Source organism: Enhydra lutris, unplaced genomic scaffold, assembly GCF_002288905.1.
Source record: "Enhydra lutris kenyoni isolate GAN:26980312 unplaced genomic scaffold, ASM228890v2 scaffoldscaffold1, whole genome shotgun sequence".
NCBI classification, from domain to species: domain Eukaryota; kingdom Metazoa; phylum Chordata; class Mammalia; order Carnivora; family Mustelidae; genus Enhydra; species Enhydra lutris.
Window position 1 is genome coordinate 70,323,514 of NW_019154085.1, and position 27,442 is coordinate 70,350,955.

The window sequence follows — 27,442 nt, forward strand, 5'->3', positions numbered from 1 at the left end:
TCATCTCGGTGTTGGCTCACACCCTCTCCTCTCTGGCTCCAGGGTCTCGGGGGGCCACTTCTCTAGGGGTTCACAAACACGGTTAGTTCTGGTCCAAGGGGTTTAGGGCATAGTTGAAGCTGGAATATAGTGCTGGGGGACAAAGCTCAGGCTTCAGGCACTCTCCCCCCACATAAGAAATGCTACTCTTTGATCAAAGTTTCAGATTTGGAAGAAATCAACCTAGCATTTGGCTGAACTCCCAGAGGGAGCACGCAAGGATACTGTTGACCAGGCAGCCCTACAGAGACTGAGAGGGTGCGTGTCACCTGGCCCTGCTGAGTGGATGCCCTCAACACGGTGCTGGCCTGCTGGGGTGGAGGTGGGATGGGAGAGGCTCCCTTCCCAGCACCGCCAACCCTCTAGGTAGCCGGGGTCCCACTCCACAAGCAGGGAGCATCCCTGTGTTGTGGCCCTTTGGCTGCAAAGCTCCCCTGGAAGAGATGGGTGTCCCTCCCACTGAACAAACAAAAGGAACTATCAAGGGCAGTGCTCAGCTGAGGACCCTGAGGAGGCCAGCTGCCCAGCTCCTCAGCACAAAGGACAGATAGAGCCCCTTTGCCCGGGCCCATGATGCATGGAGTGCTCTCCCTCTCACTTCTGCTTCCATCCTGGCATCCTTCTCTCTCCCTCCTCCAGGAAGAAGCTGTATCTTGTCCGGAGCCAGGGCACAGAAATTTCATCGTACATTTTTCCAAATGTCATGCCTCATAGCTGAAATTTTGAAACCCCGTGTTTCTGGTTGCATGCCAAGGCTGCCTCCTCCAGACCCCGGTCACTCTGGGGCCTGGACTGCTGTGAAGGGCCCTCAGGGTACACCTGGAGAGATTCGCTGAAGCCCAGGACAGAGGGGCAGGTGAGAACAACCCACTGGTGAATACTTCAAAGTGATCCTCTTACATTAAAGCATCTAGACACATAACAGCCATATGCAATGTGTGGACCTTGTTTGGATCCCAATTCAAACGTACCAACTATAAGAAGACATCTTGGCATAGATCAAGGAAATTTGAGTTTGGACTGCGCATCAGAAAATATTTAGGAATTTATTATTAATTTTGATATTGTGATAATGGTGTTGTGGTTATATAAGACAACACCCTCATCTTTCAAAAAGTACATACCGAACTATTTGGGGGTGAAATACGATGTCTATGATTTATTTTAAAATGCTGAAGAAAAAAACCTCATGAAGCAAATACAGTGTCTTAGTCCACTCGGGCTCCTATAACAGAATACTGTAGTCTGGTTATGAACAACAGAATCTACTTCTCGATGTTCTGGAGGCTGGAAATACAAGGTCAAGGTGCCGGCGGATCTGGTATCTAATGAGCGCCTGCCACCTGGTTCGCAAATGGTGTCTTCTCACTGTGACCTCTGGTGGCAGACAGGGTGAGAGAGCTCACTTGGATCTCTTTTATAAGGGCGCTTACCCATTTATGAGGGCCCCATCCTCATAACTTAATCACCTCCCAAAGGTCCCACCTCCTAATATCATGTTCAGGGTTAGGTTTCAACCTATGAATTGATGGGGGGCCCATAATCACTCAGACTATAGCATCTGGTGAGATGTTAATGGTTAAATCTAGATGATGGGTAAATGGGACTCTTTATACTATCCCCTCTACTTTTATGTTGAAAAAAAAAGCATAATAAAAAGCTTAAAGTGCAGACAGTTTTATCACAAAAGCTCAGAGGAGAACAGAACACACCTGTTGACTCACCTCAACGTGACTGAATTCTGTAATGAGGTTCGCAGTCCTCCTGCTGGTTGGGAGGGGTTAGCTCTTGGGTATAACAGGGAGGTGAGAGGGGCGGTCGAAGCTAATCCCTAGGAACTTTGACCAGGGACTGGAGCACCACCCTGGGCTCCTCTGCCAGGTGAGGAAGGGGAAGGAGCTCCTCTTCCAGGACAAAGGCAGCCTTCTGGGCCCCAGCTCTCACTGGCTTTGGGGCCCGTGGTTCCCTCCCATGTGTGCTGCATTGCTTCCCAAGCAGTTCAGGGGCCTGTATGGGGGAAAGTAGAATGCAGGCCACAGGCCGCTGAGTAACCACCAGGTTCTAGCAGTTCTTGCTGCTACAGCTCCCGATGGCTCTCGCCACCCTCAGCCACCAGCATTCTCTGCCGACTGATCTGCGCATGGGCCATCATCCCGCACCCACTCACGCACAGACATGGATCCAGGTGATGCTTTGCTGGGCCCCTTGGGAAGTTGAAGACTGTCTTCTAGGGGCGATGGAAAGGCCTCCAGTTAGAAAAGTCAAGGCAGGCCCAACACTTACTCTTTTCCTGCCCTGGCCCTTGGCACCAACTTCTGTGTTCTCAGTCTGGGTTCGTCCATAATCTTTAGCCTTAACCTGGTCTGGGGAAGAAGATTCTTTACTGTTATTTATCTTCTCTTTCTGGCTGAAACATAGGCTTTTTCTAAAAAACCATTTTTCCCCTTCCACTTTGAAATATTCTGGGTATTCTGCCTTTTTTTTTCTATCTTTGAGTAAAAGATAAGTGCCCTTTCCTGTCTGTCCTTTCTTCTCTTCTTTCCTTTCCTTTCTTATCTTTTCCTTTCCTTTTCCTTTTAGTTCCTGTGTAGTTACTATACAGTGTTCTATTCCTCTCAAGTGTACAATAGAGTGATTCAGCAGGTCCCTATAGCGCTCAGTGCTCAGGACAGTAAGTATACTCTTAATCCCATCTTCTATTTCACTCAAGCCCCCACCCACCTCTCCTCCAGCAACAGCCAGGTGCGCAAGCTGCAGGAGAAGCTGCACGAGCTGCGGAGAGTGAGCTTCCCCTACCTGAGCAGCCTGCTGCCCTTCAGCCGCGAGCCTCCCACGATGAACCCCGTGGTGGAGCCGCTGTCCTGGATGCTGGGTACCTGGCTGTCAGACCCGCCGGGAGCCGGGACCTTCCCGACGCTGCAGCTTTTCCAATACCTGGAGGAGGTGTACATCTCCCACGTGGGCCAGCCTGTGCTGAACTTCTCGTTCAACGCCTTCCACCCGGACACGCGCAAACCCATGCACAGGGAGTGTGGCTTCATCCGCCTCAAGCCCAATACCAACAAGGTGGCCTTCGTCAGTGCCCAGAACACAGGCATCGTGGAGGTGGAAGAGGGCGAGGTGAACGGGCAGGAGCTGTGCATCACGTCCCACTCCATTGCCAGGATCTCCTTCGCCAAGGAGCCCCACGTGGAGCAGATCACCCGAAAATTCAGGCTGAATTCTGAAGGCAAACTTGAACAGACGGTCTCCATGGCAACCACTACCCAGCCCATGACTCAGCATCTTCACATCACCTACAAGAAGGTGACCCCGTGACCCTTCGGCTTCTCCATAGATGCTCACAGCCCGTGTGGGCGTGGCCGCAGGCCTCGTGGGCCCCAGAGTGCTGCCACGGGTTCCTGTAACAGCGTAGATAAACCAAATAAAAGGCCTTTATTTAAAAAAAAAAAAAAAAAAGTGAAGAGAGTTCGTTCTCCATAGTTAAGAGTCTGTTTTTTGGTTTGTTTCCTTTTTTCCCCTTTGTTCGTTTGTTTTGTTTCTTTAATTCCACAGATGAGTAAAATAATATGGCATTTGTCTTTCTCTAACTGGCTTATTTTGCTTAGCATTTTACTCTCTCAATCCATCCATGTTATTGCAAATGGCATGTTTCATTCTTTTTTATGGCTGAGTAATATTCCATTGTGTATACATACCGTATCTTCTTTATCCATGCATCTATCGATGGACACTTGGGCTGCTTCCATAGTTTGGCTCTTGTAAACAATACTGCTATAAATATTTTGGTGCATCCATCCCTTCAAATTAGTGTTTTTGTTTTCTTTGGGTAAATATCCAGGAGAGTGATTACTGGATCATAGGGTAGTTCTGCTCTTAATGTGTTGAGGCACCTCCATTCTGTTTTCCACAGTGGCTATACCAGTTTGCATTCCCACCAGCAGTGTAAGAAGGTTCCTTTTTCTCTGCATCCTCACCAACATTTCTTGTTTCTTGTATTTTTGAGGTTAGCCATTCTGATGGCTATCAGGTGATATCACATTTTCATTTTGATTTGCATTTCCCAGATGCCAAGTGATGTTGAGCAACTTTTCATATGTCTCTTGGCCATCTGGATGTCTTCACTGGAGAAATGTCTATTCACATCTTCTGCCCATTTTTAAATTGGATTATTTGTATTTTGGGTGTTGAGTTATATAAGTTCTTTATGTATTTTGGATACTAATCCTGTATTAAATGCATATAACATTTGCAAATATCTTCTCCCATTCTGTAAGTTGTCTTCTAGTCTTGTTGGTGGTCATGTCTGTGCTTTCTCAGTAATGACCACAGCACCCAGTCCAAGTCCAGACCCAGACTGTAAAAGGTGATTAGAGAAGGTCAACATACAAAGGGCCAAGTGTGGGTTGTTCAAAAGCTGAAAATGTGCCCAGTGCCTGCTAGATTGTAAGTGCCTTGCAGGCAGGAATATTGTCCAGTGTGTACAAATCTATATCCCAGTGCCCAGAACAGGGTCCAGCACACAGTAGATGCCTAATGTTTTCTGGATCCATGCACTGTCTATGCTTTGGAAGGCTTGTAGCCATTTGTCCCACCCTGCTGTGCATGCCACATCTTACTTGCAGTTACTTGAAAGCAGAATAATCTTTCCTCTTATCACACCTCCATCATCCCTAATTGAGATTCAATAAATGTATATTAAACAGCTAGAAACACGTTTGTTCTTTTGGGATCTAGCTAGGGATTACATAATTGTAAAACAAAATCCCTCACCCATCAGGAGAGAAAACCATGGCTCATGCTATAGAAAGGGACAATTGCTGGAGCCCCTACAAGTTTTTCAAGTACTGTGTGGCAGCGAAGTTGATTTCCTGCCCCAGAAATCTGGCGAAAGAATTCACTGGAGGATTTAAGTCTGAGAAAAAAAAAAAGACCCAAGAAAGGAGGCAGAGAAGGGGAGGTCTTTTCCAGGGCCTAGAGATTAAGGCTATTTAGATACCACTTAAGAAAGGAACCAGATGCCAGGCAGGTTTGTGCTTCCGTTTAACCACGTCCCCTGCAAAACTTGCTTATGGGAAGATTAGAAGCTCTGACGATCATTACTGAAGGGGATTCAGAGAAATTATCGTCTACTCCGGGTTGAAGAGAGAACAAGTCCTGATCTTTTTTTGGTGTCAACCTCTACTGAAATGTGCTGTTGTCAAATCAAAAAGGGGATAGATTCGAATTTTACAACTCTGATGAAAGTGAAATAAAAGGAAATCTGTATCATCTTAATCAAAGCCTGTGCCACCTGAGTTGGCTCCCTGTCTCGTCCCTTGGCCTTGGTGACTCTCATGTGCTGGAGGTTAAGGGTTTGTTAAAGAAGATGGGTTTTGATTAAGTGTCACATTTAGTGTGATGTGACATGCTCTTTATCATTGCAAGGGAAGATTGGGGAACAGGGGGAGCTTTATAGCTAGTTCCCAATATAAATTAGGAGTCTTGGGGAATGGGTACTTTGCAGTTGGCCTTGATCTTTCCAGGGCCCAATGAATGTGTGTATGTGAGAGTGTGCACCCGTGTGTGTGTGTGTGTGTGTGTGTGTAGAGATGGCAGAAAAGCCAGTTTTCACAGGCCTGCGCTAATGGGCTGGTTACCCCACTTGGAGTTTGACTTGCAATTGTAACACAAGGCTCCAGTTCTAATGTATCCATGTTCTTGATGTGCTGGTCAAAGGTCTCCCCACCTTTCACTCCTTTGGAATTTCAGTGTTGCTTAGGGAAATCTCAAGCATTCATTCATCCCTCTTGGGGACCATAGCACAAATTCAAAGATGGAGAAGCAGGAGGAAGCATCGTAAGTGCCACATGCCATTTTTAACCAGAGGCCACGGATATTGCTTCCCCTGACTTCACCTAGACAAAGGAGAGCGGGCAGAGCCAAAGCCTCCTCCCTCCAAATCTAAGAAGTGCCACACATCTTCAGACTCAGATTCTGGCTAAAACTGGAGTAGTGAGAGCACAGTGAAGATGAGGTACAGTAAATCCCCAGAGTGCTCATGAGGAGGGAAAGGCAAGGGGAGGGGATTGAGGAAAACATCCCAGAGGGGACCACTCCCACCTGAAAAGCACCCCACCTCCGGATTAATCTTTCTAAAATGTCAACTTTTGGGGCACCAGGCTGCCTCAGTCGGAGAAGCCTATGACTTCTGATTTTGAAGCCATGAGTTCAAACCACACTTGGGGTGTAGAGATTACTAAAAATAAATAAATAAACTCAGAAAAAAATCATTTGCTTAAAGTCCTTTCCCTGCTCAAAACCCTTCTATAACCACCATTTCCCTACCCTCCCACTGCCTATGGAAGAAAATCCACACCCATTGTTCCAGCATCCAATGTCCTACATCCTGACACCGCCATATTGTCTACTCACTGCCTCCCAAATGACCTAACTTTCTCCTACCTTCTAGCATTTGCTCGTCACTCCTCTATGTGGGACGCCTTTTCTGTTTCTCTCCCCTAGGAAAGGCTGCCCGTCTTCCAAACACTGGCTACAGCCCTTCCTGTTTTATGAAGGAGTCACAGCCCACTGAGATGGTGCCTTTTTTATTCCAAAAATATTAATGGAGCTTCTACTGCTTTCTCTCCCAGAACTGCTCCCAACATCTAGATTAGGTCAGAAAACCAGACACAAAGGTATCTGCCCTCTAGGAGCTTACCCTGTTGTAGTTGGGGTTGGGGGGATGTGCTGGAAACTTAAAAGACAATGCCTCAATGTATTACTTAGTGGTAACAGTTGCTGTGGAAAAAGGAAAGAACAAAATAGAGCAGGGTAGGGGAGGCGAGGAGCTCCCTCAGTGTGGGGGCAGGGGGCTGGCCACAGTATTACAGGATGGTGAGATGGTGAGAGACTTGAGGGAAGCAAGGAAGTTAGCCAAGATACCAGAGGGAAGACAGTTGTTGATTTATTTTATTTTATCTTATTTATTTGAGAGAGGCGGGGGAACAGGCAGAGGGAGAGGATCTCAAGCAGACTCTGCACTGAATGCAGAGCCCAACAAGGGGCTCAATCCCATGACCCTGAGATCATGACCTGCGCTGAAATCAAGAGTCAGATGCTGAATTGACTGAGACACTCAGGCTTCCCTAGAGGGAATATCCAGAGTAAAGGCCTCCAGGCAGAACCGTCCTAGTCTCCTTCCTCCTCACTTTTCCAGGGGGCTCTACACACAGCATTGCCCCGGAAGAGGATCTGTGAGTGATGACAATATATGAAAACCCATAATGTTGAGTAATGAAGAGAAAGGCCTCCAGTGTTTGGTACTGGTGGTCTGCATTAAGGGAGAAGTTAAGCGAGTCATGGACATGTGCTTAGCTTTTTAGTGCTATGTTAATTGGTAATATTTTTTAATTAGAAAAATTATTTACTTCTATTCCTTTCCTACTCTATTGTTCAGGAAACCAACTTACATACATATCTGCAATAATGTTTGGTCCCCACTCTGTTGAAAGGCAAAACAGCACAGGTAAACGCCATCTCAGCTTACAGGATTCTTGCTTCCTGATTTTACATTAATTCCTGAAAACCAGAAATCTGTTCTCAAAAAGGAGAAAAAAAGGTATTGTAAAAAAACAAAACAAAACAGTTGCCTGGGTGGCTCAGTGGGTTAAGCCTCTGCCTTTGGTTCAGGTCATGGGATGGGTTTCAGGGTCCTGGGATGGAGCCCCACATCTGGCTCTCTGCTCAGCAGGGGGTCTGTTCCCCCCCCCCCGCTACACCCCCACTTTCCCCACCTGCCTCTCTGCCTGCTTGTGATCTCTGTCAAATAATTAAATAAAATCTTAAAAAAAAAAAAAAGAAATGAGAAACTAAGGAGCACCTGGGTGGCTCAGTCAGTTAAGCATCTGCCTTTTTTTTTTTTTTTTTAAGGTTTTATTTATTTACTTGACAGAGAGAGATCACCAGTAGGCAGAGAAGCAGACTCCCCACCAAGCAGAGAGCCAGATGCGGGGCTCAATCCCAGGATCCTGAGATCATGACCTGAGCTGAAGGCAGAGGCTTAACCTCTGAGTCACCCAGGCGCCCCAAGCATCTGCTTTTGCCTCCGGTTGTGATCCCGGAGTCCTGGGATCAAGCCCCCCCATCAGGCTCCCTGCCTGACTTCTTCAAAGGGAGCCTACTTCTCCCTTTGCCTACTGCTTCTTCTGCTTGTGCTCTCCTCCGCGCTCTTTCTCTGTCAAAAAAATAAATAAAATCTTTAAAAGAAAGAATGAATGAATGAATTGAGATAACTCATAAGTAAATGCCACTTTATGTTGTTGAAAAAAAAAAAGTTTGACAAGTTTGTCTCTTCCTTCCCAAGACATCTAGGCCAAGCTATGACAGGCTTTCTTTCTTTTCAGAGATGCTTCTTTTTCTGTACCTTTCCATCCTTTTCCACATTTCAGATGGGAGGATGGGCACAACCTTTAAAACTTCACGATCAGGAGCAAACCCATAGCCGCTGATTTCTTCCCAAAAGGCCCGCAAACCCCTCAGATAGACAGCCTGGCAGGTTCATACGTATTACGGGTCTGGTCATGGAAAAACCCAACAGGACACAGATGAGTCCAATGACTAGAAGAAATCTACTGAGTTTTGGAATGTTGGATGCACTGCGTTGATCCAGGATTATGAAACAGAAGCTTTCCAACTTCCCACTGTAAACTAAAAGCTGGATGCAAGTCCTTGCACAATGTATTTCCACCGACTCTGTAGGCCAAGAGAGCTGCTGGCCCCTCACACCCATGTTCATCAGGCGCAGAGCCTGCAAGCTGGGCAACCACACCATCAGGTCCCTCCCATGATGAGGAAATCAGACCCCATCTCCAGCACCGTCATTGTCCGGCACCCTGAGGGGGCGGGGGGAAGAGCACGACTTCTCAGCTTCAGGTTGGGACAACTCAAGGCCAAGAACAAGACTTGGCACAAGCTGTCCACGTTGGTGGCTGCATGGGCAACTCCTGGCCACAAGCTCCATGTGCCACCTGGAAGCAGCTCTAGGGTAATTTTTTAGACATTAGAAGGATGAAAGTATTAACTGGCGATTGCTTCTTGATGTGAGAAAAGTAGCAAATACACTTGCGAAATTGCAAACACCCCTTTGCTCCATGAAATAGTCCCTCCCTGTCTCCTTTCTTCCCCCTTCTGTGACTCGGCAATTCTCCAGCTGCTCTGCTGCAGGTCCTCACCTCACTGCCTCGGGGCTTTCTAATAACCGGTTCCTGGGGACGCTCTTCCAGCCTCAGTCTTGCTTGGAGGCAACCCAGCGCTGGGAAGGCATCTGGAGCCACGTCTCCATGCCTGCACTTCCTTCTTGTGTGTCCTTGGGCGGGTTCCTCAGCCCACCTGTGCTCATCTGTAAACGGGGGCTTGGGTTAGCATTGTTCTGCTGCTCACTGGGGGGTAATTCCGGCCTGGCCCAGAGTCCGAGGCCATTAAGAGCTCACTGTTGCAGGGCTGACCTCCAGGGGTCTCATGCCTCTGGGTTGTACTTTCTTGCTCTTTCTGCTGGAAGCCCAAGAACTTCACAGCCCCTGTTGTCTTCATCTCTTCTGCCAGGCCCACAAGGAGTGGGGATCCTCCCTGGTGTGGTGGCTCTGCCCACATTTTTTTTTTTTTTAAGATTTTATTTATTTGACAGAAAGAGAGAGCGCGAGCGAGCACAGGGAGGGGCAGGCAGAGGGAGAAGCAGGCTCCCAGCTGAGCTGGGACCCCCAATGGGGGACTCGATCCTAGGACCCTGGGGCCACGACCTGAGCAAAAGGCAGACTTTTAACCGACTGAGCAGCGTAGGGGCCCCTCTCTGCCCACCCTTGTGAAGTGGGGTCCTCACAGCCACAGCCCTGGCTTCCAACCCAACCCACCCCATTTAAATTGGTGGCCATCCATCCCTTGGTTTCACTATCCCAGCCCCTCCCCATGCGTTCTGCCTACCCAGAGGTCCAAACCCGCCTCACCTATCCTGGGGTTCTACCCCCACCCCACCCCCTTCCTGAGCCCTGTCTCTCTTCCCACCCCTCCCCCTTCCTGTCATTCACACAAAACCTCCTCACCTCCAGGAGTGTTTCCAAGGTTAAGAAAGATCTTTACGGAGTGGTCTGGGCTCTCCGAGAACTCCCAGGGCAATGGGCAGAAGGCGATAAGGATCCTCCCATAAGGACCCTCGGATAAGGAAAGTGGCTTGACAAAAGGAAGAGGGTGGGGGGAGCGGGAACTTAGGGGAAAAGGCAGGGGAGGAGCCTACCCGGCCTAGGGTCAGCCCAGACTTCTCTTAGGAGGGCTTGGGGCGCTCATGTAGGATGTTTACCAGATACAGACGTGGAGCAGGGCACGGATGGGATGGGAAGCCCTTTAATAGTCGCCATTACCTGAGGGAAGAAATAAAGATGGCTTGGCGAAGGCCCTCTCACTTACGGAGACCCCAGCCTACCTGTAAACAAGCCTGAAACCCAGCCTATCCCACAAGAGACGCAATCATATTGCTGTTTCTGAGAGATCGCTCCTAATTCTGTGTTCTTTTTAAAGTATACGGCTACCAAAAAGGAATTTAATATATATTAGCTAGTATTTCTCTCAAAGGTCATGAGAAGTCAGAAAATCTTGACTATAACAAAAATTTAACCGACAAATTGGTCTCAAATTTAATGAAATTTTTTATGAAATCAAATGTTAACAGTTAAAGGAGCTGATGTAATTTACATTTTATAGCTATTGCAATAAAAATTGGTGAATTTTAATCTTACACTTCTCCTATTTTTGAGCCAACAGTTGTCTCCCCACCCCCACCCCCAGATTTCAAGTGTTTTTGTAGGACCTTGGCACATTTGTAGCCCTGGTAGTGAGCTTGAGGAATTTTCCTGGGCCATCGGAACCAAGCATGTATCAGCCAGAATGGAGAGCACAGTTGGCTTCAATATATTCCCCACCCAGAAGTGACCATTTTCTATGCTTCATTCCACCTGGGTTGGTGATATTAGGCAGGAGTGTAGGGGACCTAGAAGAATCAGAGGGCAGCACCCTCTGAGACTGAATAGAAGGCACAAGGCTTACCCCCCACCCCGCCTTTTTAAAAAGATTTTATTTATCTATTTGACAGAGAGGGATAGCTAGAGAGGGAACACAAGCAGGGGGAGTGGGAGAGGGAGAAGCAGGTTTCCTGCTGAGCTGGGAGCCCGATATGAGCCTTGATCCCAAGACCCTGGGATCATGACCTAAGCCAAAGCAGACACTTGACCACTGAACCACCCAGGCAACCCCACAAGGTTTACTCTTTAAATATTACTTCCTTGACTGAAGTAATACAGATTCAGGAAACAAAATTTGGCAAACATGGGATAGTAAATTAAAGAAAATATATTGCCCATAGTTCTGTTACCCAAATGTAAACTTTGATCACTTTTTTTTAATCTTGTGATTTTTCTCTGCATAGGGGTGCTCCTTTTTTTTCTAAACACAGTTGTAATTGTGCCTACAGTATTATACCCTGCTTTTTATACTTGCTACATTCTATTTCCTTCTGTCATTGCTCACTTTAACTATAATAAGTGATAAAATGTCATCGTGTGGATTTATCAAACTTCACCTGTTGCCCTATAGTTCGACATTTAGATTGCTTTCAATGTTTTACTAATATACATTTTTTTGTTATTGTAAATGACATTGCAATGCATACATGCACATAAACCTTTTTGGTCATTTAGGACTATTTCTTAAGATAGAGTCTCAGATGTGGAATTTCATAGTTAACAAATACAAACGCTTCTAAGATTTTTTAAATTCATATTGCCAAATCACTCCCCAAAGAGGGCTCTATTAATGTACACGGCCACTAGCAATATGTGAAAATTGCAGCTTCATATGGCTTCAGCTGCACTGGCGCGTTCGCTTGCATGCGCGCTCTCTCTCTCTATATATATATATATAACTTAATAGGTAGAAAGTGAGCTGGTTTTCTTATGTAAACTTTTCGGTGAGGCTTATCACACACTCAGAGAAGTACACAGATCATAAGCGAATTTTCTCAAAGTAGACTTCTAAGTAACCAGCCCCCAGATCAGAAACTGAACATGACCCGAACCTCAGAAGCACCTGTCATGCCCCCTTTGGCCCTTTATCCCCGACTGAAGGGTAATCGCCATCCTGACTGCTCCCAGCATAGGTGAGTTCTGACAGTGGCATTACTATAATGTTCATTTCTGTGATGACTAGAGGAGCTAACCTGTTTTCCGTGTATCAGTCGATGAGCCAAGTTCCTCTTTTGTAAATTGTCTTCTCAGGTACTTTGGGAAGTAGTCAATTATTGAGAATTTCCCAATGTCAAATCGGGCTAAAGTTGGACTGCAGTCACCAGGACACTGCTCCAACCTGGAGAGGTGTGAGGGCGAATGTGTGTTTATGCTCCCAGGATCTCACTCTGACGACCCTCCTCGTACTTCTTCAGACTTCTCTCCTGCCCCGCGAGGTGGCCCCTCTGCAGGCAACACCTGGCAGGGGTAACTTTTCAGTGACAGAGCTGAGCCTAAATAGACTGCTGTTCTTTCAGTGTCTGTGAGAATTACAGAAATAGGTCACTGAACCTTTTTAAAAATAGCACTGACACATTTGGGGAAAGCATTTTTTTCTGCTGAGATAGCATACAGTATGAGACGAAATGATCTCTAGAGACGAGATGAATTGAGACGTTTGGTATAAGAAATAAATGTCCTTAATGGCAGTAACTCACAGGAAATCAAACGTCTTTCATAAGAAAGGTCTCTAAATGTCGTTACCTGAACAACCTGCATCAAGCTTTCCTACTTCAGTCCAAAGGGGGTTCTTCTGGAGAGCAAGCAGCAGCCGGCTAAGCCCTGTCGGGCCACACCTGGCAACAGCTGGGGAAAGAGAAGGGCCACATCATCACCCGAGGTCAGTATTTGCTCCCCCACCAAAGCCAAGATCTCCCTTCTCGCCAGATTTGCATTCTTTCCGCTGAAATTACTCGACAGCCACCTGCTACCCTTGTACCATTATCCCTTCAGCCAAACGGGGGGACAGGGACAGCCGCCCGGGTGCAGCTCCGTTCCAGTCCTTTCGAGGGCTTCACTGAATTGTGGCAGGCCAGCCCCAGCATCTCAGCCCACGGGCCCCCCCTGGAGCTGTCGAAGGGCCCAGGTCTGCCCTTGGGGGGTCCTTGTTGGCCCTCTCTGAGACATCTCAGTAAGTTCTCTCTGACACACCCACCCTGTTGCCCTCAGAAGCCCCGTGCACCTCAGGGGCAGACATTTATGCCTTCTCCCAGGATTCCCAAAGAGCTGCTTACTCTGCCTTGCTTGGGCTCCCCTAATGAGAGAGGCAAGATCTGTAAGCTGCAAAAGCAAAGCTTGGAGTTAATATGGGGAGGATACTTTGATTCAGCCCCAAGGAAGGCCAGGAAGACATATAAAGGGCTCAGTTGTCCCAGGAGTGGGGGTGAATGGGGACAAGGGAGGAGGGTATGGGCTGGGGCAGGGACACCTGTGTTTCTGGAAAGTCTTGGGCAGCAGGGTGAGAGGAACAGGGCTAATAATACCTAGGCAACCGAGCAGCAGCTGTGGGGGTGGGGGTGGGGGAGCAGGAGGGGACAGAGGAAAGGTAGCAGACATTTCTCAGAAGTAGAATACGCAGGTGGGACCTGAGGGCTTGGACATGGGCACCAAGGAGAAAAGAAGAGTCCAAGATGCTGACACAGTACTTTCTAATAAGAACACAGTTCCTTCTCTAAGACACGTATCCACTTGGTGAGCATGTGTTGAGTACTTGCTTTGTGTTGGATAGTATTGTAGGCTCTGGAAATAACATGTCATTCCTGCCCAAGGGGTGCTTTCACTCTGCTGGTTGGTGGCGGGGGGCAGGGGGAGCAGTGCAGACAACAAATACATGAGCAAATTAAAAAGATGATTTCCCACAGCAATAGGACTCTTGAAAGATAATTTGTGCTAGGGGGTGCGGTGGGTTGTGATCAGAGAGGACTTTTCTGAGAAAATGACATTGGAGTTGATATGAAGGAGCCAGTCAGGAGGAGCCAGGGCAAAGAACATTCTAGATAATCAAAATTGCCCCCACAAAGGTCCTAAGTAGGAACAGCTTTGGCACATTTGAGGAACAGAAAGAAGACTACTGTGGCATGACAGAGTTTTACAACACAAAATTGTTTTCTGACCTACGTGCAGAGCCATCACTGCCTTGGAGTTTCATATTTGGTTTCTACACATGCCATACCACTTCTAGACCCTTCCCCCATCTCTCTTCTCTCTCGCTCCAGACTAGCTAGGGTGAGAAGTGAGATCAGGAGCCCTAAATCTCATCTAGGGGCTAGGAAGGGACTAGAACCAGTTCAGTCTTTATAGAAGCCAAATGGGGAGGAGGACCGGGGCCCGCCGGCCTCCCTTTTTCAGATCTATCATTCTTAACCACTTTTGAACTATGAAGCCCTTTAGTAACCCGATACAAGCTGTGAAAAACATACAGATAGATAATTTCCTTTGCACACAACTTTGGGGGTTTAGTGGCTGAGAGGAAAGCTTGTCGTGGGCACTCTGCCAGGGTCTCTACTTTGGCAATCCTTAGGCCAACCAAGTCCATTTTCTCACTAAGCAAAAGAGAGAGGATACATTAAAAAAAAAAAAAATCACCTGATCAACAGCAAATTAGCCTAGAAATACAAGCTCTTCCACTGTAACTTCCATAGTGACATATTCACAAATGGTAAAATGTAACCATAATGACAACAAAAACACGTTTGCACAGTGTTCTTTACTTTCCCCACACATTTCTACTTGCATCGTTTTATCCCATTGACATCCTTGGCTCATGGGTAAGGAAGGCATTGTCGTACCATTTTCCAGATGAGGAATAGAAAGCTAAGTAGCATGTGTGCAATAACAGGGCCCATTGGCTGTAGCTTTGGGACAGGAACCACGGTCTTGTCACTCTCCGTTCCAGGCTCCCCAGGAAGAACAGGTCAGGACAGTGACCATCTTGACCTCTTCCTGACTTCTTTCCGGATGGCCTTATGCCAGGGCCCACTCACCACAAAAGCAGTCTTTGCACGTACAGGCACTCCTGGTGGGAAACAGTGATATGGAGGAAGTGATATTTTCTAACAAGGGCAAAGAAGCGCAGTCTGACTACAGACGTCAAAATCGTGTGGCTGGAAGGGAACTTCCCACTGGGGCTTCCTCTTGGCCAATTAAACCTAGCAAGTCATTTCCTTTTTCTTTTGAAGACTTAGAGCGTTTCCTCCTGGTCCCACAGAAATGAATCTAGAGGAGTGCCACCTAGTGGCTCAGACTAGAAGAAATCACAGATTATTTTCCCTGTGTCATCCCACCCCCACTCCATGGGGGCCACCTTGCCTATCAGAAAATTGAACCCATACCTCTTACTATCCACCAGGATAAATGCCAAATGGATCAGAAATGTAAATGTAAAAAAAATGAAACCACACAAGTATTAGAAGGAAATACAGATGGATTTATTTACACCCTAGGTGTGGGGGAATTTTCTCAAATCCTATACAGGCCAATGGCAGCTCTGGGTACTTGCTCCTATGGAAAAGAGAAGATATGAGGCAGCCTTCTCTCTCATGAGACATTCATCTTCCCCAATGAGAGCTAAGTGTCTGTAACCCTCCCCAACCAGGATTCCTTCAGTTAAGGAGAGGCAATGTTGACCTCTTGAAGGAAAAACAGATGAAAAAATCAATCAGACAGGCTTGCTTACAATTCCCCATTACCTTCTTGGCAAAGGGGAAAGAAGTCTCACTACTTTACCTCACAAAAGGGAGAGACTTAGGACATCAGGATACATGGGAACCCAGTCCAAGCCCAGCCCAACTCCCAAATAAATGCTTGCCAGTGAAAAATAAAATATCCAAATGCAATAAAAGAAAATATTACTAAACTCAGCAGCATTTTTAAAAACGCTGCTCTATGGCAAAGAGAGAGAGAGAGAAAGGTAGCACAATGATAGAAAAACTTTGCAACATTTACCACAGATACAGGCTAATCTATAATACTAGGACTATAAAGAACATTTAAGTATTGAGAAAAAGAGGCCAAAATAAAGGCCATATATGAAAAACCCACAGCTAACATCATACTCAATGATGAAAAACTAAGATCAGGAACAAGACAAGGATATCCATTCTTACCACTTTTATTCAACATAGTACTGGAAGTCCCAGCCACAGCAATCAGACAAGAAAAAGGAAATGCATCCAAGTTGGTAAGGAAGAAGTAAAACTTTCACTATTTGCAGATGACATGATATTATATTTGGGAAACCTTAAAGACTCCACCAAAAGACTGTAAGAACTGATAAATGAATTTAGTAAGTTTGCAAGATATAAAATCAATATACAGAAATCTGTTATACTTCCATACACTAATAATGAAGTAGCAGAAAGAGAAATTAACAATCCCATTTATAATTGCACCAAAAATAATAAAATACCTAGGAACAAACTTAACTAAGGAGGTAAAAGACTTGTACCCTGAAAACTATAAAACACTGATGAAAGAAATTAAAGGCAATACAACCAAATGGAAATAATTCTATGCCATGCTCATGGATTGGAAGAACAGATATTGTTGTTGTTGTTTTTTAAAAGATTTTATTTATTTATTTGACAGACAGAGATCACAAGTAGGCAGAGAGAGGAGGGGAAGCAGGCTCCCTGCTGAGCAGAGAGCCCGAGGCAGGGCTTGATCCCAGGACCCTGGAATCATGACCTGAGCCGAAGGCAGAGGCTTTAACCCACTGAGCCACCCAGATGCCCCAAGAACAGATATTGTTAAAATGTCCACACTACCCAAAGCAATCTACAGATTTAATGCAATCCCTATCAAAATACCATCAACTGTTTTCACAGAGCTGGAACAAATAATCCTGAAATTTGTATGGAACCACAAAAGACCCTGAATAGCCAAAGCAATCTTGAAAAAGAACAAAAGTGGAGGTATCACCATCCCTGATATCAAGATATACTACAAACAGTAGTAATAAAAACAGTACTGGCACAAAAAAAGACACACAGATCAATGGAACAGAATAAAAAGCCCAGAAATCAATCCACAAAGATATGGTCAATTAATCTTTGACAAAGGAGGCAAGAAAAAGACAGTCTCTTCAACAAATGGTGTTGGGAAAACTGGATAGCCATATGCAAATGAATGGAGCTGGACCTCTTTCTCACACCACACACACACACACACACACAACTCAAAATGGATTAAAAACCTAAATATGAGACCCAAAACCATAAAAATCCTAGAAGAGAGCACAGGCAGTAATTTCTTTGACTCAGCCACAGCAATATTTTTCTAGATTTGTCTCCTGAGGCAAGGGAACCAAAAGCAGAAATAAGTTATTGGGACTACAGGAAAGTAAAAAGCTTTTGCACAGCAAAGGAAATAATCAACAAAACAAAAAGACAGGACGCCTGGCTGGCTCAGTCAGTGGAGTATGTGACTCTTGATCCTTAGGTTGTAAGTTTGAGCCCCATATTGGATGTAGAGATTATTTGAAAATAAAATCTTGGGGCACCTGGGTGGCTCAGTCGATTAAGCAACTGCTTTCAGCTTGGGTCATGATCCCAGGGTCCAGGGTTTGAGCCCTGAATCAGGCTCCCTGCTCAGCAGGGAGTCTGCTTCTCCCTCTCTCTCCATGCTCTCTCTATCTCACTCTCACTTTCTCTCAAGTAAATAAATAAAAACAACCTCCTGAATGGGAGAAGATATTTGCTAAAGACATATCTGATAAAGAATTATAGCCAAAATATATAAAGAATTCATGCAACACAACACCAAAAAAACAAATAATCCAACTAAAAAATGGGCAGAAGGCATAAATAGATATTTCTCAAAGAAGACATCCAGATGGCCAACAGACATATGAAAAGAAGCTCAACATCACTCATCATCAGGGAAAATTAAATCAAAACCACAAGGAGATATCATCTCACACCTGTCAGAATGGCTAACATTAAAAACACAAGAAATAAGAAACGTTGGTGAACATGCGGAGAAAAAGGAACCCACTTACGCTGCTAGTGGGAATGCAAACTGGTGCAGTCACTGTGGAAAACAGTATGGAGTGTCCTCAACAAATTAAAAATAAAACTACCCTATGATCCAGTAATTCTACCACCGGATATTTACCCAAAGAATACAAAAACACTAATTTGAAGGGATACATACACCCAGATGTTTCTAGCAGCATTATTTACGATTGCCAAATTATGGAAGCAGCCCAAGTGTCCCTCGATAGATGAATGGATAAAGAAGATGTGCTATATATACACAATGGAATATTACCCAGCCACAAAAAATAATGACATTTTGCCACTTGCAACAACGTAGATGGATTCAGAGGGTATTATATGATGTGAAATAGGTCAGCCAGAGAAAGACAAATACCATATGATTTCACTTAAATGTGGAATTTAAGAAATGAAGGAACAAAATAAAGAGAGAGAGAGAGAGGAACCCAAAAACAGATTCTTCACTATAGAGAACAAACTGATAGTGACCAGAGGGGAGGTGACAGGGGACAATGGGTGAAACAGGTGATGGGAGTTATGTATAGAATTGTTGAATTACTATGCTGTACACCTGAAATTAATATAACACTCTATGTTTTCTATACTAGAATTGAAAAAGAAAAAAAAGAAGCCAAAACTTGATAGAAAATTGGGCAAAAAGCATAAACAATTCACACACACACACACACATACAAAATATGTAGATGGGTCTTAAAAATATGAAAGATGGGGACGCCTGGGTGGTTCAGTTGGTTAAGCCGCTGCCTTCGGCTCAGGTCATGATCCCAGGGTCTTAGGATCGAGTCCCACATCGGGCTCCTTGCTCAACGGGAGCCTGCTTCTCTCTCTGCCTCTGCCTGCCACTCTGTCTGCCTGTGCTCACTCTGACAAATAAATAAATAAAATCTTTTTAAAAATAAATAAATAAATTTTTAAAAAGTAAATAAATAAATTTTAAAAGATGGGGGCACCTGGCTGGTTTGATTAGAGGAGCAAGGGACTCTTGATCTTGGGGTCCTAAGTTTGAGCACCATGTTGGTTGCAGAGATTACTTAAGAAAATAAATAAATAAAAATTAAAAAATAAAGATGTGTACTTTAAAAAAACTGTCTTAATAAAAATATAAAAAGATACTCAGCTTTACTCATGATGATATAACACATACTAGAGCTACATTGACATATTAGTGTTTACCAAATTGTCAAAAATTCAAAACTTTGTTAATATACTCCACTGACAAGGCTGTGAGGAAAAAGGCACTCTCACAATCATTGGTGGGAGTGCAAACTGGTGCAACGCCTAGGTAGGGAATTTGGAATATCTAGCAAGACTACCTGTGCATCTACCCTTTGATCCAACAATTCTAATTCCAGGAATTCCAGTGTATTCCAATGTACTTCACCCTGCAAGTACATTGCCACAAATGTAAAACAGTATTTTTATAAGGTTCTTCACTGAGACTTTTTTTTTTTTTTTTGAAAATTTTACTTATTTGTCAGGAGGGAGAGAGAGCTCACAAGCAGGGGGAGCAGAGGGAGAGGGAGAAGCAGACTCCCCACTGAGGAACCTGATGCAAGATTCAATCCCAGGACCCTGGGATCATGACCTGAGCTGAAGGCAGACGTTTAACGGACTGAGCCACCCAATATTATTATTATTATTAAATTAATTATTAATAAAGAATATTATTATTATTAATATAATGATACTAAAATATTAGAAACAATATAAATGCTCAATCCATTAGGATACTAACTGAATAAACTATGGTAAATTCACACAATGGAGTAATATAAAGCCAAAAAAGGTTGAGGAATATTTCTATGAATTAACATGTGGTGATTTCTAATATATATTAAGTGAAAAAATCAAGGTGCTCAGTAGTGGTATATAGCATGTTACTTTTTTTTTTTTTTTTTAATAATCTCTACACCAGGCTTGAACTCATGATCCTGAGATCAAGCCAGGCACCCCTAGTATGTTACTTTTTGTATAAGAAAAAGAAACCCAGGAAGAAAAAACCAGAAACTAATAAGAACCTTGCTTATAGTGGATAGGTGGGAATTGAGTGGAAGGAATAAAGATGGGAGTCAGACTTCTGAGTGTACTTTATTATATATAGTTTTGACTTTTAAACCTTGTGAAAGTTTGGTATATTAAAAAATAAATTCAGGGGTGCCTGTCTGGCTCAGGGCGACTCTTAATCTCAGGGTTGTGGATTTGAGCCTCATGTTGGGTGTCGAGATTACTTACAAAATAAAATCTTTTTTAAAAAAATTCAATTTTAAGATTTGAAGAAACCAAGCCCTAAAACTAAAACTAAACACACATAGAAACAAAAGTACCTGACTGCGTATCAGACTGATCATGGAGCCCCCCCCCCCCACACACACGCAGAGTTCATTTCAGTGGTTTGTGAATACTATACTCTGTATACCTTTATTGGGATCATTCTAAGAACAAATAGAACTGCAAACAAGTCTTGAATTTTTTCTTAGAAGGCTTCTTGGAAATGGTATTGAAGGAGTAATTCTGAAACTATTTTGAGGGCACTGTAAAAGCAAATGATGAGATACACTGATGCAGGTGGGAATCAGGGTTCTCATTATGGAGGAAGAGAGATACAGGCATGGAATGGGACGGGGAGGAAGAACCCTATGGAGCTGGATTTGAATTGAAAGAAATTTCTTTAAAAAAAAAATTTTAAGTACTTTTTTTAGCTCTGTCCACTAAAAGGTTCTATAAACGATGGTGCAAATGAGCAACCTAGAGGCCAAAACTTGGTTCCTGAATGCCAGTCTCCACTAGAAGACCTTGGAAAGATGGCCGGCTCCAGGTTTGTGACAAGGAAAATACAGAGTGAACAAGTGCTCAAGGACTGACGGGAACGCGTGGGAGGGATACAGAGCTCAGCTTGAAAGAACTTCTACTAACCAAATGTGGGAGGGTTTGACTGTCAGAAAGAAGTTGTTACAGTGGATTATTTCACTCAGGTGGCTGTTGCCAGCCTCAGCAGAGTCCCATCCAAGATCACTCTTGCGGGCCTTTCCCCGCAGCCGCCTCACAGCACAGCCACTGGCTTCCCTCAGGACAAGCGATGCAAATAGAAAGAGAGAGAACTCCAAAATGAAAACCACTGCCTTTTTATAATCCAATTTCAGAAGTGGCAGTCTCTATCTCCTGTCATGTTCCAGTCTTTAGAAGTGAGTCACTAAGTGTATAGCCCACACTCAAGGAGGGCGGGGGTGAAACCGGATGTGAATATCTAGAACTAGGGACCATTGGGGCCATCCTGGGGGCTGCCTACGACACCAAGTAATCAAACATATTAACATCACCTGTAATGGGACAAACTAACATTATATGCCTCCTGATACACATGGCAGGAAGTACACAATGTCACCTATGTTGTATTCCTGGGGAGAACTATGAGGGAACAAACAGAAATCCAGAATATGGGACACTCTACAAGAAAATTAGTCTGGGGGTGCCTGGCTGGCACAGTCGGTAGAGCATGCCACTCCTGATTTTGGGGTTGTGAGTTCAAGCCCCACATTGAGAGTAGAGCTTACATTAAATTTTTTTTAAAGATTTTATTTATTTATTTCACAGACAGAGATCACAAGTAGGCAGAGAGGCAGGCAGAGAGAGAGGGGGAAGGAGGCTCCCTGCCAGGCAGAGAGCCTGATGCAGGGCTCAATCCCAGGACCTTGGGATCATGACCTGAGCCGAAGGCAGAGGCTTTAACCCACTGAGCCATGCAGGCGCCCCTAAATTTCTTTTTTTAAGAAAAGTATTCTGAATTGAAAAACATCAGCATCTTGAAAAAGAAAAAAATCAAACTGAGGTTACAGGAGACTAAAGAGAAAAGGTAACTCAATATCTGTGAGCCTTAATTAGATCCTGGATCAAAAAGCAAAAATAGCTATAAAATGACATTTATGGACTAATTAGCAAATTTGAATATAGACTGTATATTAACGATTAAGTATATGTGAAATTTGTTGGGTGTGATACGGTGTTATGGTTATGGAGGAAAAACTTTCTCCTTAACAGAAACATGCTGAGATATTTAAGAATCACATGTCATGACATCTCCAGGTCATTTTGAAGCAGGTTAACAAAAAAGCCAAAAACCCAAAAAAAATCCAAACCCTCAACACAGAAATACATATATAAGCACATATGTGTATTGGCCAAAATGAAAGATATACTCGTGTTCATTGTTGTATTCTTTCAACTTTTCTCAAGGTTTGAAGTTTTTCCAACCAAAAGGTTATGAAGGGGTTGGTCATCAGGACCCCTGGGATTCGCTAGACCATTCTGGAGATTCCAAGGAACCCACAGGAACCATAAAGCTCTCTCTATGGTGTTCGGTGTACACACTGCAGATTCTTTGAGAGTCCTTGTCCCATCCTGTAGAGTAAAAAAGTGATCTGGGGAGTCACACAGACCCGAACTGTAATCTTTGCTCTTTTCTTCCTTGGCTGTGTGTCTTGGGGCAAGTTACTAACGCTTCTGACCTCATTTGTGAAAAGAGAGAGCATGCCTGCCCTGCACTGGGTTGTTGTAATGTGCTCAATAAATAATACTTCGCAGTCACTCCTCCCAGACCACTAAAGTCTCCCTTCCTTCCTTCCTTCCACAACCATTTATTGAATTTAGTGACCCTAGGGAACTCCTAATCAAATGGGGGTTATACACTGTGACCGGTGCTAAAAGATGCGTGCTAACGCTGTTAACGGCAGCAGAACAGGGAGGGTGCGGTGAGGGGCTCCCGTGAAGACTTCTCAAAGACACTGATGTCCAGTGGCCTCCATGGGGGATGAGGGAGGAGCGCGAGCTGCACCGAGGGGTCTCAGGGGCAAAGGCAGAGAAGACTGGAAGAGAGTTTGGCAGAATGGATAGGGCCAGGCCAGGAAATTGGTTGGGGAAGCCATGGGAGCAGTGGCCCCCGGTCTCAGATAACGGGGACCAGTCCGCCGTGATGCTTGGTTCAAAAACATAGCAGAGCTCCGTTATATGAAATGGGTTTTAAGAACGCTTGAGGGAGGAGAGTTCCCCAACACAGAGATTTTTTTTAAAAAACTATTTTTTAATTAAAAAAAAAAAAAACTTGAACTGACAAATAAAAGGAAGTTATGTACCATAAGCTTTCCCCTGTTGCCCTCCTCCCAGAAGTGGGGGAGGAGGAGGAGGCGCGGATGGGGTGCCAGGTCTGGCAATAGGGGTTGCTTCCGCGAAGGGAGATGGTGACCCCCAAAGAATGAGACTCATTTGTCCCTTGCTACCACCACCTCCTCATCCAGGGTTTGTCCCCACGCACCTAAAACTGTTAGGTCTACCCACCACCCCAATTCCCTTCTCCAAATCACACACTTCTGTAATGCACCAATGGTCCGCCTGGCTGGGGAAGCACGGAGGCCCCCCGCCCCATGTCTGAGAACTCGGGGGGTCCCCTGCCTCCGCGCCTGCCTGAGGCCCCGCGCTGCTGGGGGAGCTCGGCGGGTGCAAGCGCTGAGCCTGGCTGGGTACGCAGACGCCGAAGGAAGCTTCTCGCCTAATTCCAAATCATTTTTCTAAGAACAAAAACTATGTACAAATGAATATTTCCATCTTTATTTCAAATTCTAGGTTTCAACTGCAATATTAATGCTACTCCACAGTGTAATTTACTTGTAATAATATATCATTATTTCCATTTTACAGTTCTCTTCTTAAAGTAGTAAAGCAAATGTTTAAAACAGCACAAATCCGCAGCCCCACAATTCTCCATTCAGGCTCAGAATTTGTGCGCTCCTTTCAGAATTGCACATAATTGAAAACAATGAAAACCCCCAATGGGCTAAATGCTCTAGTCATTAAAGCATTTTTTTACTTTGGAATAAAAGACCGTTCTTGTGGTTGTAGTTATTATTTATTTATTTATTTTTTAGAAGCCCCAAACAAGCTGCTTCCTGTTCCCAGACTGACATCTGCTGGGGATGGCAGGCTGACCCGCTTCCCGAGCAGGCCCGCAGCCCGCTGCCACTCCTGCCAGCCTTTGGGGGCAGGGGACTGCACCTGGCAGCCAACCCCCCCTTCCCCGGGACCCATTTCTCTCCTGCTTCCAGCAGCTAGGATAAGTCCCAGAATGGCAGTGCCTTGGCCTGAGGTCTCCAGTGTTGGTGGCTCCAGCAAGGGGCTGGTGGGCAGGAGAGAGATTGGAGGACGAAATTAGGCTCATGGACAGGATGAGTGTCCTCTGTGGGCAAACAGGCCTGCAGACCCTCAAGAAGCCTGCCCTATTTCTTTGCTCTGTCTGGGATGTCTCTGTGGTCATCTTTCATTATCATCATCATCATCATCATCATTGTGCTGGTTCCTTTGCCTATGATAGAACAGCTTCGTCTCAGGCAGCCCTGGGCGTTGGGTCCTAGGGGAGGGTCCACATCCTTAGCAGATTAGATTTCATTCTATCGGCTTCCTGGTCAACCACCAGGAACCAAGCTTCCTTTCCATCCAGAATGAGGGTCCCTCTGCCGACCTCCCAGTTTAAACCACAGCGGGCCATTCCATCCAGAATGAGGGTCCCTCTGCCGACCTCCCAGTTTAAACCACAGCGGGCCGGGGGTGGGGACTGGGGGACAGAGGGTTCTTCTGGAGAGATCTTCTGGCTCCAGGCCCCCTTTGATCTGTGTCTCTGGCTCTGAGCTCTGGGTTCCAGCCCCACGAATGACATTTTCGGTTAGGTACTTTGGAGCCTCTCAAAGTCAGCATCCTGCCCCAGCCAGCCCCCTAACACACTCTCCCACATACTCCTGCCCTGCTCAAGCACCTCCCGTGGGCCCAGATTCCTGCCGCTTGGAACCCTCCCCGCCCCCCTACATCTGTCCTACATCTGTCCCTTCATGACCACCAACTTTTCGTTCCCCCCTGCCCAACTTCTTCCACTCCTGCCAAACTGCTCACCCTTACACCCCAATAAAGGCACCACCAAATCCATTTAAACACCTTTAATGAAACCACACTGTCCACAGAGAAAACCCCAAGAGTTTAGCCCCAAAGATATTCGGAGAAAGTGCAGCCTGGCCCAGACCCAGCCGAGGTTTTCCAAGAACCAGAGCTGCCCTGGGAGAGGGGGAGAACTTCAGGTGGCACCAGGAGGCCTTAGGAGACCAGAGGACCACAGGAGAAGAGTGAGTTTGCTTTTCATTCTCTTTCATTCCTCAGCATCATGGAGGAAGTCTGCTTTGGTGTTAGTCAACTTTTGTATTTTTAAATAAACTTTTCATGTTAGAATTGTTTTAGCTTTACAGAAAAATTGCCAGAGTATCACGTGGGGTTTCAGTACTCCCAGTACCGGTCCCCGTGGTTAACATGGCTCTGGAGGCTGTCACACCTCCCCTGTGACATTCCCTTTCAGCCAGAGCCCTTCCGAAGCCACAGCAGGGAGGCTGAGCGGGATGCTAGTCTAGACGCATTGCTTCTTCTGTGATAATATATTTTCTGTTACCTTTTATTTCCAGCAAGTGATACGACTCATCCACATTCTAAATTCCAAAAAGCTCTGAAAGAAAAAAAAAAAAGAAGAAGAAGAAAGGTTTTTTTGTCAGTCTGGAGCCAAAGCTGATTTGAGGCAAGCTATAAATAGTCTTTATCCCACTTGGTGTAAATATTCATACATTTCTCTGCAGAAATATTCATTCATTCTAAGGCCCTCTGGGGATGTTAACAAACATGGCATATATACACCATATCACCTTTCGAAATCAGAAAAAAAATATGAATTCTGAAACACATCTGGCACAGTGAGCTTGCCGCTTACAGTTATGATATAAAGTTTCTTTGAAAAATAAATTTATGTAAATTTATTTTTGAAAAAAATTGAATAAAAAATTTAAAAAATAAATATACATAAAAAGGGCAAGTTATTTCAAGAGAAACAGTAAGTAAATTGTAAGTACAGGTGATCTAGACTTTTAAGTTCCTCTTTCACTTTTTCCCACCCTCCATAGAAACATATAGCTAGCACCAAACAGAAAACAGAGAATCCACAAGGCCTCCAGGATCCTGTCCCAACACCTCAGGTGCTCTTCATCTGTTCTCCTGTGCTCCGGCCCTACTCACTCCTCCACCCACACCCATACCTCCGTACCCTCCACGCACGGACTGGTGCAAGCCTCCAGGCCTTCACACACTCTGCTCCCTCTCTTTGAAATGCCTTTCCCTGGTAAGCTCCTGGCCCTTCTTCCAGACTCGGCTCAGATGCCTCCTTTGGCAGGAAGCCTTTTCTGGTTGCTCCCAGTCTTGCTTAGGTGGTCAGCCTGTGTGGTCCCATGGCGCACCGCATACAGAATTGTGGGTGAGGAGGCGGCTTGACTCTTAGTTTGACTCCTGTTTGGGTGTCTTTTAGCTCGGTGATTTGCTCATTTGTACTCACTAAGATTAATCAGTGGGATTAGTAATGATAGCTGCTATGCGTTGATCTCACTCTTCTAAGTGCTTTCCATGCATAAATTCACTTCATCCTCACAAGCCTGAGAGGTAGAAATTGTTTTTGGTTTGGGGTTTTGGATTTTTTTTTTTTAAGATTTTATTTATTTTTCAAAGAGAGAGAGCAAGCGAGCAGGAGCAGGGGTTGTGGCACGCAGATGGAGAGGGAGAAGCAGACTCCCTGTCCTCCATCCCTCTTGGTCCTCACCGCAGAACAGCTAGGGAAGTGCTTGCATCACAGGGCTGCCCGGAGCGAAACAGTGGGGTAACGCTGGCTGGGTGCTGTGCCTCCATCTCACAGGCTACTTCTGGCCAAATCTGCACTGGGCACACAGGCCCGGGGCACTGATACGTTTCAGAGGGTGGCTCAACCCCAGGGCCTATAAGCTGTTGCTCTCTCCTGCTCCTCTGCACTCTCTCCTGTCATCTCAGTGGAATCTTCCGGCCCAAGCCTAAGCCAGGTGGGGCTTGCCCAAGGCTTCCTGCTGTATTCAGTATTTACAATTTTGGCCTCTGTCTCTGAGCTCAGCAGAAAAAAAAAAAAGGTGCCACACTCACATGTCTTTCATCAAGCACCCTGTACAGGGTCTGAACCAAAAGTGTTTGGTAAAGAAATACAAAGAAAAAATGATGAAGTGAATGGATGGATGGATGGATGGATGATGATTGGATGGATGGATGGATGGATGATGATCGGATGAATGGATGGATGGATGGATGATGATTGGATGGATGGATGATGGATGGATGATGGATGGATGGATGGATGGAAGGATGATGGATGGATGGATGGATGATGGATGAATGGATGGATGATGGATGGATGGATGGATGATGGATGGATGG

General features: G+C 45.3%; 1 protein-coding gene across 1 annotated transcript; it reads left to right on the forward strand.

Annotated features, from left to right (window-relative positions):
* Positions 1 to 2,772: 2,772 nt before the first annotated feature.
* On the forward strand, positions 2,773 to 3,474 carry LOC111144329 (THAP domain-containing protein 4-like). The gene has a single exon (XM_022498581.1). The coding sequence runs from the start codon at positions 2,875 to 2,877 to the stop codon at positions 3,355 to 3,357; it is 483 nt and encodes a 160-aa protein (XP_022354289.1). The 5' UTR covers positions 2,773 to 2,874; the 3' UTR covers positions 3,358 to 3,474.
* The last annotated feature ends 23,968 nt before the right edge of the window (positions 3,475 to 27,442 follow it).